A 16,573-nucleotide genomic window follows, 5' to 3' on the forward strand; every position below is an offset into this window, starting at 1 on the left:
TCACTATCATTATCTGGCCTGAATCTTACCTGTCGCCCAGGAAATGTTTTGTTTGAGGGCACATTGCTGGGAAATTTAGAAGTGCAGAAAAACCAGAGTGCTGATGTTTCCTAACTTGCCTGAATGTCCAAAGATGCTTGACAAGGGATTAGAGAGCTGGGCCTGCTAGGTACCATGTGGAAGGGTCAGGGATTATGGGGTGATATGTCGTTGCCTGAGGACATTGCAGGGGGTGGGTCAGATTGGATTAGTTGGATGGAGGAGTTGGTAGACAAGAAGGCATCAATAGGGGAATGATCAAATATAAAAATTGTCATTCCATTGATATGATGAGTAGTGTGGGATTTCAGTCTATGGTCTGAGATACTTCTGGAAGCTAGAATTTGGGGGGGGGGGAATTAATAGTTTGGAGAATTTTGATAAGAGGAGGGTCAGATCAATACGGAGTGCTGGTTAATAGGATAAGGAATGATTGGTAGGTTAGCTTTGGGTTGTGGGTGGTGTTCAGGGGTTTGGTCTGCTCAGACTGTCTCACAATATTTAATCATTTATTTAGTATGTGTTGCTCAATATTTCTACTAAAAACTTTGCATGTTAACTTTAATGCAAGAAAGTCACTTGCAGGAGATAAAGTCTAAAGAACTCCAGTTATGTTCAGAGTGATGGATATGGAAATTTTCCAATCACAATGGAATTATTTAATTTTCTCCTTATTTTAAAATACTAATCTGGCAAATGGGTTGCAACTGGCCAGTAGTTAACTTTCAGTCTTTTTAGATGCATGATTATTGCAGGGCAAAAAACTGCTTACCTGTAATAAAGAAATTAATTCTTCTTTTGTCCATGCCAACTTTGTTAAAAGCTATGCAGTAATAAATCCCCGAGACCTTGCTTTCCATCACCATCAGTTTGCTCACGATCTGAGAAACAGAAAAAGAATCAGCATATCAGATCAAAGCAGTGAACCGTTTCACCTTTACCACATTTAGGCTAAGGGGATGGGTGAAAGGAAGCGAGACAATATTGAAGAATCTCATGGCTATTTGAGACCGAATACAAGGATCAGCAGTACTGGAGCCAATTCGTACTCAACAGGTCTTTTCTCTCTCATGTAAAAAGAGCTTGTGCTTTAGATTATAATCTAATGACCATTTTAGAAATGTGCATGAGTGCACTTGAGCAGAATGAAATTTACATCAGCTAATGTGGTCAAATAACTCAATAGTGCTCAAGGGCAAGTCTCATAAGTAAAAATGTGCAGGTGATTGCCAATGTCCAAGTCGAAGAGAAAACATGAGAAAGGAGTGCCTGACTTTCTCTATAAATATTTAAATACAATCACGATTCATCTGACAACTCAAAATACTGAGCAAAGTAACTCTCTTGTAAGAATGATTGTCCTGCCATTAACTTCAAATGGATACTTGGTTTTGGTTAAATTCTTTACATTGTTTGCACCAAGGAAACAGTGAATAAAATATAAATTATGGCCTAATAATTTAAGAATCAGCAGCTCAGGGTATCGGGAAAATACGTACAGATAAATATTTTGAACTCCATGTAAGAGTTGTCCACAATTAAAAGTTATTTGGATGAATTCAATACTTGCAGAATAAGCTGCTCTTAAACTCAGAGATTCAACGGCATTATACGGAAGCACGGACATAAAATTTGGCACAACCAGTTATTACAGTAGGTGATCAATTGTAAGAGGTAGATGTTAGGAAAGGCCTTGTATGAATAACATAACATAACAATTATAGCACGGAAACAGGCCATTAGGCCCTTCTAGTCTGCACCGAACCAAACACCCCTTTCTAGTCCCACCTCCCTGCACAATGCCCATAACCCTCCATCTTCTTCTCATCCATAGACCTGTCCAACCTTTTCTTAAATAATACAATTGACTCCGCCGCCACTATTTCTCCCGGAACCTCATTCCACACGGCTACCACTCTCTGAGTCAAGAAGTTCCCCCTCATGTTACCTCTAAACCTCTGCCCCTTAATTCTTAACTCATGTCCTCTTGTTTTAATCTTTCCTCCTCTTAACGGAAATACTTCTATCAAATCCCCTCTCAACCTTCTACGCTCCAAAGAATAAAGACCTAATCTGTCCAATCTCTCCCTATACTCTAGATGCTTAAACCCAGGTAACATTCTGGTCAACCTTCTCTGCACTCTCTCCCCTCTGTTTATATCCTTCCTATAATTAGGCGACCAGAACGGCACACAGAACTCCAAATGAGGCCGCACCAACATCTTATACAATCCCAACATCACCTCCCAACTCCTATATTCCATGCAATGATTGATAAAGGCCAGCATACTAAAAGCCTTCTTCACCACCCTATTCACGTGAGTTTCTACCTTAAGGGAACGATGTACCGTTACTCCTAAATCTTTCTGCTCTTCTGTATTCATCAATGCTCTCCCATTTACCACATATGTCCTATTTTGATTCTTCTTACCAAAGTGAAGCACCTCACACTTATCAGCATTAAATTCCAAATCATAGAGTGAAAAGATGGGAAGTTGCAGGAAGGAAATTCCTGATCTGACAGCTATATTTCTGAAGGCAAAGTTATCAGTGGAGTGAGGTGGGGAAGGAGCAGAGTAGATCAAGCAAATGTGGACATCACTTAAAAGGGTCATGCCAAAACTGAATGTGTTCCCATTGTCTGGTACACAATAAATAATCCACTGAATTAAGTTTATAAAATGAGTTTTTAAATTTGGTTTGTTTAAAATGAGATGCAATCAAGTTTCTTTCTCTCTCTTTCTTTAGTGTCTAGACAGCAGTGATTGAAGTTCCCATTAAGTAGAAGTGGTTGCAGCTCCAATGTTGGATGGCCATTCAAATTAAACTGCTTTGCAAAAATGGCAAGTACTGATTTAATTTGGGTTTCGTCCCAGCATTCAGAGACAAGATCTTTTTTTTGTTGGCAGGTGCAGAACGCATTTTATTGCCTCTCATTTAATAACTCTGTGCACTCAACACTGTAATGCTTGGAGAAGGATTATCATCCACTAAACCTTCCTCTGTTTCCCTTCCCCCCAACTCCCCCCCCACAAAAAAATTGTGGTTCCATATCACTGCCTCCCTTTGAGGAAATAAACACCAAGCTAGAATTTCATTTGTTACTTGAAATAGTGTGAAATTATAATATAACAATCACAGAAAGTAAATCATGATGTATATGTTACTGTGAACAAACACCTGTGGCCTCACATGTTCAATGACTGGGTTTCATTATTAGTGCAAAGAATGAAATTTTATTGAAACATCAAAACATAGAAAATAGGTGTAGTGTTAGGCCATTTTGATCATGGCTGATCATCTACTCAGTTCCCAGTACCTGGCTTCTCCCCATATCCCCTGATCCCCTTAGCCACAAGGGCCAAATCCAACTCCCTTTTAAATATAGATAAGGAACCGGCTTTAACCACTTCCTGTGGCAAAGAATTCCAGAGTCACCACTCTCTGAGAGAATTTTTTTTCTCATCTCAGTCCTAAAAGACTTCCCCCTTATCCTTAAACTGTGACCCCTGGTTCTGGTTTTCCCTAACAATGGGAACAACCTTCCTGCATCTAGCCTGTCCTATACATTTCTATAAGATCCCCCCTCAAATTCCAGCGAGTATAAGCCTAGTCGATCCAGCCTTTCTTCATATGCAAGTCCTGCCATCCCTGGTATCAATTTAGTAAACCTTCTTTGAATTCCCTCTATGGCAAGGAAGTCTTTCCTCAAATAAGGAGACCAAAACTGTACACAATACTCCAAGTGTGGTCTCACCAGGGCCCTGCACAGATGCAATAGAAGCTCTCTGCTCCTGTACTCAAATCCTCTTGCAATGAATGGCAAAATTCCCTTTCCTCACTGCCTGTTGTACCTGCATGCCCACTTTCGATGAACTCTTGAAGTGAATTGCCTTGCTACTTGGTAGGATCAAGGTTTTCAGGAAGAGGAGATAAATATAATAACAGTGGTTAAGCTGATCTGTCAACTAAGGAAGCTTATAGAGCAAGAACAACTAGATCATTAATTTGCAATTGCTCTTCATTTAGATGACAACATGCTTTCCAATTCCTCTTACTGAAGCACATTACCTCACACTTTCCATCATTAAATTCCATTTGCCAAGTTTACACTCACTCACGCGACCTATCTATATCCCGTCGCATAGTCCGAAGATCCTCATGAAAGCATTCTCTCTCAACTTTAAAAAAAAATGCTTTGAGCTTTGATTGAAATCTTCCAAAAATAATTTCTGTTCAAAGGTAGTACAGTTCAGGTAAATTTTTGTACCGGTGAAACTTCTTCCGTGCATTTTGCATGTTCAGTTCCATCTGGTCACAGAATTTTTGTCTAATTGGGTTTGCAATGCAATCAGTATTTAAGTTGGTGTTACAGAAATTGGCTTGGGAGCATGTAAACTAATTTTGGATATGACATTATTTACTCTGCATAGATAAAAACGATACTGCTATACTGTATATTAGATGTTAAATGCAGGTAATGTGCTTTTCTATCAGTCAAGAGAAGCTATTAAGATGCCAGATGTCATGACTGGTGCAAGGTTTCTCTCATATATTAATCCATCTTTACCTTTATGGAGTTGTCCTTCCTGCTGTGCATTTCATGTAAAATGCACATTTGATTTATTTGGTACCACAGATGGCTTAAGAAGTTGTGCAAATGTCATGCATCTACCATATAATGCCACGTGTTTTCCTGATGGATTAGTGCACATTAACTTTCACTTGCTGTGTAACCAATAGTTTTCAAATGTTCTTGAGATCATGGTGTGACATTATGAGGTGGCTGACACAATAGTTATAATGCCTGTGGTGCTCAGTCAAATCAGAAACAGCTTTGGTGCTCACTCTCATGTTTCAAGATCTTGATCTTTATCTTCATTGAAAGAATTTGGGGATTGAGTTACATTTAAATGCATAAGCATTTTCAAATAAAATAAAGTAAGTTTTTAAAGCACACTAACTACCAATATTGAGGATATGCATTGTAGCCAAACAGGTGTACACCTGCAGCGTCATTATCTAGTAATTTTTAAATTAATACCCTGAGGATTAATTGCCTTATTTGTAACCCAGTAGCCAAGGTCACCACCATTCATTTATTGAACGTTAGAAAATGTCTTTTTATACCAGAAATAGCTGGAAAGCTAACAACCCTTTGACTTAACCAGTGAGAAGGAAAAATGAGGGTATAGCCTTCCTTATGATTAGAAAAAAACCATACAAAGAAAACATGGATTGTCAAACTTTGAATACAAGTCCATGGATCTGAACCTGAAACAAAGGTTCATAATCAGGAATGCCAGGAGAAACCAGCTCTATTGCCACGTGTAAAATTTGCCATTGGCTTTTTTGCCTTGTAGGATATGCTAGTTCCAAAGGTAGGAATATCCATTTCACCACTGCCAGAAAGAATGTTGTGAAAGTGAGAAAACCGAGCATAATTAAGAGAGAGTAAATTGATGAAACTATCATGTGCTAAAATTATAGGATGGAACTGAAGGTAATGGGGAGAATTCTGGGAATTATAGAATGGTGAGTCTTATGGCAGTGATGTGTAAACTATTGGAAAGGATTCTTAAGGATAGGATCTATGAGCGTTTGGAGAAGGATAGCCAGCATGGTTTTGTGAAAGGAAGGTCATGCCTCATGAGCCTAATTTAGTTTTTTGAGGAGGTAACAAAAGAAATTAATGAGGTAGGGTGGTAGATGTGGTCTAATATGGATTTTAGTAAGGCATTTGACAAGGTCCCCCTTGAGAGACTCACTCAGAAAGTCATGAAATCAATGGAACTTTGACTGTGTGAATAAAAATTTGGCTTGCATGTAGAAAGCAGAGATTAGTAGTGGAAGGAAAGTATTCTGCCTGGAGGTCAGTGACTAGTGGAGTTCTGCAATAGTCTGTTTTGGACCCCTGCTCTTTGTGATATATATAAATAGCTAGATGAAGAGTAGCACAAAGATAAGCGTATACAGAGCCGTTGTCATACCCACACTCCTGTTCGGCTCTGAATCATGGGTCCTCTACCGGCATCACCTACGGCTCCTAGAAAGCTTCCACCAGCGTTGTCTCTGCTCCATCCTCAACATCCATTGGAGCGCTTTCATCCCTAACATCGAAGTACTCGAGATGGCAGAGGTCGACAGCATCGAGTCCACGCTGCTGAAGATCTAGCTGCGCTGGGTGGGTCACGTCTCCAGAATGGAGGACCATCGCCTTCCCAAGATCGTGTTATATGGCGAGCTCTCCACTGGCCACTGTGACAGAGGTGCACCAAAGAAAAGGTACAAGGACTGCCTAAAGAAATCTCTTGGTGCCTGCCACATTGACCACCGCCAGTGGGCTGATATCGCCTCAAACCGTGCATCTTGGCGCCTCACAGTTTGGTGGGTTTCAACCTCCTTTGAAGAAGACCGCAGAGCCCACCTCACTGACAAAAGGCAAAGGAGGAAAAACCCAACACCCAACCCCAACCAACCAATTTTCCCCTGCAGCCGCTGCAACCGTGTCTGCCTGTCCCGCATCGGACTTGTCAGCCACAAACGAGCCTGCAGCTGACGTGGACTTTTACCCCCTCCATAAATCTTCGTCCGCGAAGCCAAGCCAAAGAAAAAGATGGAGAGGCGGAAGTGTGGGTCAATAAGTATGTGGATGATACAAAAGTTGGAAGACTTGTGGATAGTACTGAAGTTTGTCTTAGGTTAGAAAAAGATATAGACAGGATGCACATTTGGGCAGAAAAGTGGCAGATGGACAGAGATGAACAGAGAGACCTTGGAGTTCCAAGTCCAAACTCAAGGTTGCTGTGCATGTTGATAGGATAGCTCAGAAGGCTGATGTGATGCTGGGGGATAGGTTTCATGAGTTGAAAGGTCATGTTGCAACCCTAGAATCTCTGTTCAGTTCTGGTCACCTCATTATAGGAAGGATGTGGAAGCTATGGAGAGAGTGAAGAAGAGATTTACCAGGATGTTGCCTGGATTGTGAAATAAGTCTTCTGAGGCAAGGTTAACAGAGCTGGGACTTTTCTCTTTGGAGCGAAGAAGGATGAGAGGAGACTTAATAGAGGTCTACAAGATTCCGAGAGGCATAGACAGGGTGGACAGCCAGCATCCTTTTCCCAGGGCTGGAATAGCAAACACCAGAGGACAAATGAAGGGAGAAAAGTTTAGGGGAGACATCACGGGCAAGTTGTTTACCCACAGAGTTGTGGGTGCTTGGAATGCCTTGCCAGGGATGGTGGTGGAGGCTGAAACATTATGGGCATTTAAGAGACTCTCAGGCACATGGATGGAAGAAAAAAAAGAGGATTATGAGGTAGGAAGGCTTTAGTACTTTTTTGGGTAGAAATATATGGGTTGGCACAATATCGCAGGCCGAAGGGCCTATACTGTATGGTGTTCTATGAACAGTGAAGTGAAATGAAGGGAGGCATTGTTAGCCTAGCAATTAGTGCAGGGTTTGTATCTGGCGGTGTCTGTAAGGAGTGTGAGCACTGCTGTGATGCAAAGTCCACAGACTGTACAACAGGCTTTAATCAGCTTAAACTTGTATGCATCAGGTCTCAGTACACTTCTGGCTCCACGGGTCTGACTGCTCTCAAAGGGGCTGGCTGGAGTCTTTATAAGGACTTGTGATTGAGAGCAGACAGGTGAGGCCAGCCTCCCAGGTTGCCTACCTACAGGTACAGTGGTTGCCTACCTGCAGTAGGCTGGTAGGAGGGCAGCCAGTGTAGTGGTTGTATCACCACAAGGAGTTTGCATGTTCTCCCTGTTTCTGCATGGGTTTTCCTCTGGGGCTCCGATTTCCTCCCACCCTTCAAAAAATACATAGTCAATTGGGCATCATGGGCTCGTGGGCTGGAAGGATCTGTTACTATATGATGTAAGCCTAAATATAAGCTTGAAATTTGAAAATTTAAATTTAAATTTGAAAATTTAAATTTAAACTTTAAATTTGAATTGACTCACAAAAACTGAGCTATCTGGAAACTCGACTCATACCTTTTTTGCACAACACTGATACTTTCCTGTATAAATTAAATCAGAATTAGTCAACCAGACACAAGAATTGATACTGTCAAGAATGGTGCCAACCTTTATTTTCCAGATAGTTTGAATTCTTATTATTCTAAATGTTTAAGATCAAAGAACATTTAAGCACGAGCCTGTTTTGGATTAGTTCAAAATTTTATTAAAGGAGACAGATTGAAGTTTTATCTCTGGGATGTTGTGGTTGGAGATGCTGCTGCTTTGAGATATTAACATGCACGGAACCCCCCGCCCCCTAAGATGAAGCTTAAAACTTGCAACAAAATGAAAGCAGGAACAGACTGAGCATTCAATGCTCTGAACTGAAACGTTTGCAGCTAAAGTTTCTTAGGCAATACATGAATGAAAATTGGTTAGTTGCAGCAATTTATAGAGCACAAAGTCATACAACATCGAGCAGGCCCTTCAGCCCAACCGATAACAAAACCCTAACTATTTTAGAGTGAGTGTTAAAAATGACATTTCAAGAATAAAAGTTGAGGAGTTCAACACAGATTCTAAAGCCCCATTCCTTAAACTGTGAAGTTTAATGCTACAACAAAATGCCTCATCCTATGCACAGAACTTTGGAGAGGATGCAGAGGAGATTTATCTGGGTACTATCTGGATTGGAGAGGATGTCCTAGGAAACAAAGCTGACAGAGCTTTGGAGCGACAAAGGATGAGAGGTGAAATTCAGTAGAGGTATGCAAGATTATGAGGGGTTTAGATAGGGTGGACAGGCCAGCACTTTTTTCCCCCCCAGGGGTGACAATAGCAAATACCAGAGGACATCAGTTTGAGGTGAGTGGAGGAAAATTTGGGAGAGATGTCAGAGGTAGGGTTTTACTCAGAGAGTGGTGGATACCTGGAAAACATTTCTGGGAGTGGTGATGAAGGATGTTGGTACAATGGGAACATTCAAAAGACTCTTGGATGGACATGGATATAAGAAAAATAGAGGGTTATAGGTGTGAAGTAGGGAAACGTTAGATTATTGTGGAGTAGGTTGCCACTATCCATGAGGTGAAGGGCCTGTATTATGCTGTAATGTTCTATTTTCTATGTTACTTGGAATTAAATGATCCAGCATTATTCCCAGAAACCCCTTCCATTGCACTGCACTACTGTCTTCCCTTTCTAATCAACTTTGGCCAGCTCTTCTCTCATGTCTCATCAGTTACCTTTAACAGCAGTAATACTGACAAGTCCGAATTTGGCTTCTCCCTCTCAAATTGGGGAATAAATCTATCACATGGTGATCACAACCTCCTGACGGTTATTTTATCCTAAGCTCCCTAATCAAGTCCATATCATTACACAGTATCAATTCCAGAATAGCCTTTTCCCAAGTGGGCACACCCACAAGTTACTCTAAATAGCCATCTTGTTGGCATTGCACAAATCCTTTCCCTTGAGATCCAGCACCAACCGGATTTTTTCAGTCTACCTGCCTCTTGTATATACGTGGCAAGGGACTGAGGTTGAATTTTCAGACCACAGAATCTTTGTCTTAATTTACAGTGATTTTTAAAACCTCCCTTGCTTGACACTCTTTTCTCTCTCTCTCTCTCAATTGTCAATCTGCTTGTCTGACACTTGGCAGTGAATAAGCTGAAATTTCCTCCATCTATGTCATTGTTATTAGTCTCCGTCAGAAGATCCATTTCCTAGTCATTCCTTCTATCCCTCTCCCAGGCATTATCCTGAAATCAAACCAGACTGTTCATAATCTCTGGTTCTTGAATGTCAGACCACACATTCATCCTTTCATGATGGACTGCCTCCACCTGATAACTCTGTCCTGTCTCAGTTCACATGTTCCCTCTCATCCATGCCTTTCTCATGTTTAGATCTGATCTTCTAAATTCCTTGTGGCCAGCTTCTCCCTCATTATACTTGGCAAAAACTTAATTTTATATGAATGAGCAGAGAAGCTGGAGGGATCCAATGGATCAAGCAGAATGCATGGAAAGAAATGGGTCTGGATCCTTTTCGAGAGTGAGTGCTGAGCTGAGCTGTTGACTAACTGAGATGCTGTCTGGCCCACGGAGCTGCCCCGTGCTCTCTTGGTTCGCTCAAGTTTCCAGCTCCTGCAGCTTTTCCATTTCTTTAGCTTCATGTGAAACTTGCACCAAATCTTCTTCCGTTGCCTTGCACCTCTCCCTCATGCTTGCTGATGTGTTCGCTCAACAATACTTTGATCTTAAGGTTCTGACGCTCGTTTTTTAAAAAAAAATTCTTCTTTTGTTTTATTATCTGCAGTTTCCTCTCTGCACTCAATTTTTTGCCCCTCGATCTTCTCCAAATTAAAATCATCCATGGCCCAAGCTCTCAAATGCTTTACTTAAACATCCAGGTCTCTCCAGCAATTTTTGTATCTTTAAAATGTTTCTTAAAACCCATTTCTCGGTGGAAACTTTTAATAATTTTCCTTTACATCACCTTGCGGCTTGTTTAATACTGTGCTTACAGGGCGCATAATGTCATCTTGCGGAGTTAATAGTGCAATTTAAGAACAAGATGTTGCCATTGATTTTTATTAGACCAGCCTTTTGCATTTCATTCTGGCTGCCTGTTTCTATATATCTAAGCTCCTGGCTTCCATTGGAGACAATGCTTGGGAGAGAAAAATATTTCCTGATAAGACTAGACTGAAGTTAATAAATATATTCTTGAAACACAAGCTTTGTGTGTTTATTGCCATGTGTTCCAAGAATGCAGTGACTGGCAATGCTGCATTCATTGTTCAATTGTAGCTGTTCCAAGAAGCTCACAATGGGTATGTTTTAAACAGTGGCTTGCTAGAGAATAATACAAGCAAGCTTTGGGAAGTCCCAAATATTCGTGTGAAGAGAGCATTTTTTTTCTGATGGATGGAATCTTTAAATTTGTTCTAAACCAGTGGTTTTCAAACTTTTTCTTTCCACTTACATACCACTTTAAATAAACCCTATGTCAGAAGTGCTCTGTGATTAGTAAGGGATTACTTAAAGTGGTATGTGGGTGGGAAGGGAAGGTTGAGAATCACTGCTCTAGACCCAATTGTAACTGAAATATTTTGCTTAAGGAAAATTGTCATTGGCCCATTTCCTTTGGAGTTATGAAACCATGCACATAACGAGTCAATTAGGTACGGTTAAAATAGTGGTTTTCAATCCTTTTCTTTCCACTCACATCCCACGTTAGGTAATTCCTTACTAATCGCAGAACAGCTATGGCAGAGGGAACACTTAAGTAGAAGTGTAAGCATGTAAGTGGAAAGAAAAAGTTTGATATAAATGAACAACCAATAGCATGGAACATCTTGTACCTACCACCTGCTACTTCTTTTCACTGTCTCCCAATGAAAAGGGAAATTCATCCGTTGGATAACTCACAATAGATCTACTGCACTGCTATCTTTACTCTGTCCAATAGCATGCAAAAAATCTTACACAAATATTAATAACTATTCAAATTTTATCATATGCCTGCAAATAATGTTGCATACATACCTTCAATTTATTCTTTAGTACCTTGGTTTCCTGAGGCAAAATTTCAATTCTATTTGCCAGACCTGTCACAGTTTGTGAGATGTTAATTTTCTTATCATTGTTTGGTTTACACCTGCCAAGGAAAATAAAAAAAAAATGACTATACATAATGCTAGAAGGTGTCAAAGGAAAAACATAGTTGCAATTGATCGATGATGTTTTGAGTTCAAATTAATTTTTAAATATACTAAAAGAAATACATGTGTGTTGATGGATTTTTCAAAAGGGAAGAAATGTTTGCTGTGTTCAATTACAGAGTGTGAAAGATGATGCAAGAGGAAAATTAGGCAGGCAATACAAACCTAAAATCCAGAGGAAATCAGTCACACGAGGGTCAGGGATAAAATAACAATTGTATTTCTGGGAATGGTTTGCAGTGAAGGAGGAAGCCAGAGAACAACAGGAAAGCAAATCCTGTGTCATTTTCACATAGGGAAGCACCTTCAGCTTCTGTAAGGCTCAGATAAGGATGCTCCCAAGATGTAGGTGAAGGACACTGCTATCTCACTCTTCCCTTTAATGGCACCATCAGAAAATGTCCTTCAATGCCCTTTCACACACTTCTCATGGAGACTAATTGACGAGGATGAGAAATGTGATAAGATTGAAGGACTTAAACGACTCAAGCAGAGACTGCCTATTTACTACATGAACTGAAGAAAATAAGAACCTTGTCCTTTGACACAAAATATGCATAAACTCCTGAGCAGGGACGAAATTCAGGGATCAGAAGAACCATGATATTTGCAGAAATATCCTTGCTTATTCCTGTTGTCAGATTAAAATTCAGACTACGGCAATTTATTCATCCTTTCCTCCCTATTGCATCCTGAGACATATTCATACCCTAGGTTTGTGTAGGAAAAGAAGTAACATATTGCCTTACGTGGTCATTCCAATACTGCAGGGCTGCCACTTCCAGTAAACTTGGGGAGTTGGAGTTCCAGAAACCGTACAGGCCAGTTGGTATTTTTTCCCAATATGATAAAAAAATTCCTTTGGACTAGCCACGTTTTTATCAGCGATCTCTGGTTTTTCTGAAAGCAAGAATGTTGGAGAGATTGTATTATTCTAGTAGAAACAGAATAGCATGTTAAAATATTATTCTGGCTTCCCTTTTTCAAAGATGTACTTTATGCATATAATTTCCAGATACACGATACAGGATATTCATATGTCACCAACCACTGTACAATATAATTTTCATTAGTTTGCAAAACTTGTATTGTCAAGACATTAATATTTCTTTCACACTCATTTGATGAATGACAAATATGAGATGTTTTATAAATATTCTCTGTCTTTCAACAAACAATGAGGGCAGGCCTATGGTCTATCAACCATTCTCAGCCTTCTTTTGACTATGGCCTCCGTATGACTGCTCAAAAATTTATGGGTCCCCTTCCCAGTGAAACAGTCAAGTTTAGTTGGTTTCTTCGTACTTCTCTCTTACACAAAATTTTTTAATAATTTCAGTTTGTATGGCTCCCCTTGAGAATGGCTGGTCTATATTGGTATCTATAAAGTACTTGTTCAAGTGCAGCGTAAGAATTTCAGTGCATATTTACATTGTACAATGTTTATGACAATAAACTAATTAACAGTTTTCAAAGCTTCTACGCCTTGCATCTTTGCACAGACTAGCCTCCAACATTCAGTTGTGGACAGTTCCTTACATTGAATGACATGTAAGTTTCAGACAGAACAAAGAGTATCTTTCACTGAGTTGATAATTTTCCAGCGGTAGTCTGCACTTTTCTCACAAAGTTGTGTTATGCAATTTGATGGAATGATCTTCATCAAAACCACTACATCCTTTCCCAGGCCTTCTTGGCTAAGAAATGTTCCAATAGATTACTTTCTAGTCCCATTTCCCACACAATGCTTTGAAAGCCAACTGCATTATTCCAGATTAAATTAAAAAGCTACCACATTGGAAATGCCCCTAAAAGTGGCACTGATCAATTTCTGGTGCGACCCTCTGGCCCTTCACTCTGAATTAGATAAGCTCGACCACAAGAACATCTACAGCAGGCTATGCAATGATCTCATCAAAATGAGATCAATCTCAGGGAGCTGGGACTTTGTTCGTCCCTTTCCATTTGGATCCTTGAGTTCCTCATTGGCAGACTCTAATCTGTGTGGATTGGCAACATTTCCTCCCCCTTGCTGACCATCATCACAGGAGCTCCTCAAGACTGATGCCTAGCTCCCTACTCCATTCCCATACACTCAAATTGCATTGCCAAGTTTGGATCCAACACAACCTATAAATTTGCTGACAAAACCCCCATTGTTGGTGGCATAACAGGAAATAATATCAGCAAACAAGATGGAGATCAAGAATCTGGTGTGTGGTGCCAGAACAACAATCTTGCTCTCAACATCAACAAGACTAAGGAGTTTATTGTGGACTTTAGGAAGGAAAGGCTGAGGAACCACATACCTGTCATCGTTGACAAGACAATGCTGGAGAGGTTTAGTTCCTCAAGTTTATGGGAGTGCACATATCAACTGATTTCTCTTGGAACCAGCACATCAAAGCAATTGTGAAGAAGGCGTGCCATTGCCTCTACTTCCTGAGGAAATTGGGCATGTCGTCAAATATTCTATAAAACTTTTACACTTGCACTGTGGAAGGTATACTGATTTGTTGCATCATGGTCTGCTTTTGTAACTTGACAGCCTGGGAATGCAGAAGACTGCAGAAAGTAACAGACCTAGTCAGGCCCATCACAGGCACCGACATCCCATGCTTTGAGGACATCTATGTGAGGCAGTGCCTCAAGAATGCAGCCAGCATCATAAAGGACCCCCGTCACCTTGGTCATAACCTCTTCTCAATGCTCCCTTCAGGCAGAAGTTACAGAAACCTGAAGCCCAGCATTTCGAGACTGAAGAAGAGCTCTTGAACCTCCCCATATTATTCTCACCATAGACTCTCTGGGACCGCAAAACAATCTGTTGTCATATCACTTTATCTTCTTGTGCTAATTACTGCTGAGAGATATCTATCTATCCTTTTATATTTATCTTTTTTTCTGTCGTGCCATATTGTGGATATTTAATTACACAACTTTTGTTGGTTTATCTTATGTATTTGTTTGGCTGCCACAATTAAGAATTTCAGTGCTCTTATACATCATACTTATCAGTATGACAATAAAATCTTACGATATTGAACAGGCTGAATTTGTTCTCACTGGAGCATGAGAGACAGAGGGCTAATTGTATAGAGGTGTATAACATTATTTTAATTTTAATCTTTTGCTTAAAGATAGATTCAGGTCCTTCCAGCCCATGTGTCTGCTCTGCCCAAAAACACCCTTATGACCAATTAAGCTACTAACCCTGTATGTCTCTGGTATGTGGGAGGAAACCAGAGCACCTGGTGAAAACCCATGCAAACATGCCGAGAATGTACAAACTCCTCACACTGGCAATGTGATCGTGTGGTGCTAACCCACCACACTAACCAGGTCACCCTATGTTAACCATGCTGTATAGATAGGATAGATGGTCAGAGTCTTTTTCTCAAGGGCACAGTTCAAAGATCAAAGGGGATAAATTTAAAAGAGATCTGGTGGCTGAGTTTTTCCCCACACAGAGGATGGTGGTTGTCTGGAACAGTCAGATAAGCTACTAGGGAAGGTGGTGGAGGCAAATACAATTACAATATTTAAAAGGATTTGGATGCATACGTGGATGGAAAGGGCATAGAGAGATACCAGCCTAATGCAGACAAATAGGATTAGTGTAGAAAGGCATCACAGCCAGAACGAACAAAGGACCTACTTCTGTGCTGTAGGACACTAAGATATTATGATACATTGAGTTTTGAAGTTGAACAGAAACCTGACAAGGAGATTTTGTTTCTTGTGGAATGAACAGATCAGATTTAATTCCTTGCAAGTGATCATTATTTGGAAACTCTACAGCTCCTGTTTTGGATGGTATGTCCATTTTCTCATTTTTTTGCAATAAGAGAACAGAATCTTAATCAGCTTTTACCTCCATTAAACAATACCCGGGCCTATTCTGAGCTAATGCATATGGTTGAGCAGAATAACTTAATGCAGTTTATATCTACTTCCCTTCAAAGTATTCCCAGGGTGATTGAGGAGGTAAATGACAGCAAAATGGATCTTTAAGGAAATCCATGCTGATATGACAATCAGGGTTTGATATGATGCCTCTTTTTAACTATAGTTAGGATGGTAATACAGATGTCAGTGGCTAAAATACATTTGATGAACAGCAAATAGGGCACAAATCAAATCTTTCCACTAGTGAACTCAATGCAGAGCTAATCAACAATCATCTCCATGTGTTTTGATGCACCCTTTTTCTCTCTGCTGTGGGCACTTCAATACTTTTATTTGTTTTTTTTGGTCATTGTGGTTAGTTGAACTTTGCACTCTGACCCTGAATAAAAATTGGGAGTAGGATTGCCTTCAAAGAGCACATGATGTGAAAAATACTCTAGAAGTCATCCAGCAAACAACCTTATGGTTTGGCATTTTGTTCAGTGTCATACATGGTGGGTCAAAGAACTTGTCTCTGCGTCCTACTGTTCCATGACCTGTGCTCTCAAAAAAGAGTTGCAGTAATTGCACAATATTATATTAAATGTGCCTTCATGAAGTCAAGGTGACAAAAACTGAAGTTATTTCACAGCATTGTGCTAATATTCACAAGATCATAACACCATAAGATACAGGGGCAGAAATAGGCCCACCGAGCCTGCTCTGCCATTCCATCATGAGCTGATCCATCCTCCCACTCAGCCCCACTCTCTGGACTTCCCCACAATTTCTAGTAAAAAAAAATGATTCTGGCTTTTATTTTTAGTTTTTTTTCTCCCCTTATTCCAGTCTCATCTAGGTTTTATAATTAATATTATAATATTTTATATTAAAAACTTCAATTGACCCCTGGTCCTGAAAATGCAATGAGCAGAACTTGTT

General features: G+C 40.1%; 1 protein-coding gene and 1 long non-coding RNA gene across 5 annotated transcripts in view; one reads left to right on the forward strand and one right to left on the reverse strand.

Moving 5' to 3' along the window:
• The window catches only part of LOC138740364 (uncharacterized), a 153,803-nt gene extending 150,947 nt beyond the window's left edge, over positions 1-2,856 (forward strand). The window contains exon 5 of the long non-coding RNA XR_011342862.1: positions 2,788-2,856. This is a non-coding gene — a long non-coding RNA (uncharacterized lncRNA). The remainder of the gene's footprint in view (positions 1-2,787) is intronic.
• kdrl (kinase insert domain receptor like) overlaps positions 1-16,573 on the reverse strand; it is a 138,426-nt gene that overhangs the window by 57,839 nt on the left and 64,014 nt on the right. For all 4 annotated transcript variants that reach the window (XM_069892898.1, XM_069892901.1, XM_069892900.1 and 1 more), the window contains exons 10-12: positions 12,493-12,643; positions 11,568-11,679; positions 812-920 (exon numbers count right to left, since the gene is read on the reverse strand). In XM_069892898.1, the coding sequence (XP_069748999.1) occupies positions 812-920; positions 11,568-11,679; positions 12,493-12,643 (372 nt within the window). The remainder of the gene's footprint in view (positions 1-811; positions 921-11,567; positions 11,680-12,492; positions 12,644-16,573) is intronic.

This window comes from Narcine bancroftii, chromosome 8, assembly GCF_036971445.1.
Source record: "Narcine bancroftii isolate sNarBan1 chromosome 8, sNarBan1.hap1, whole genome shotgun sequence".
In the NCBI taxonomy this organism is placed as follows: Eukaryota; Metazoa; Chordata; class Chondrichthyes; order Torpediniformes; family Narcinidae; genus Narcine; species Narcine bancroftii.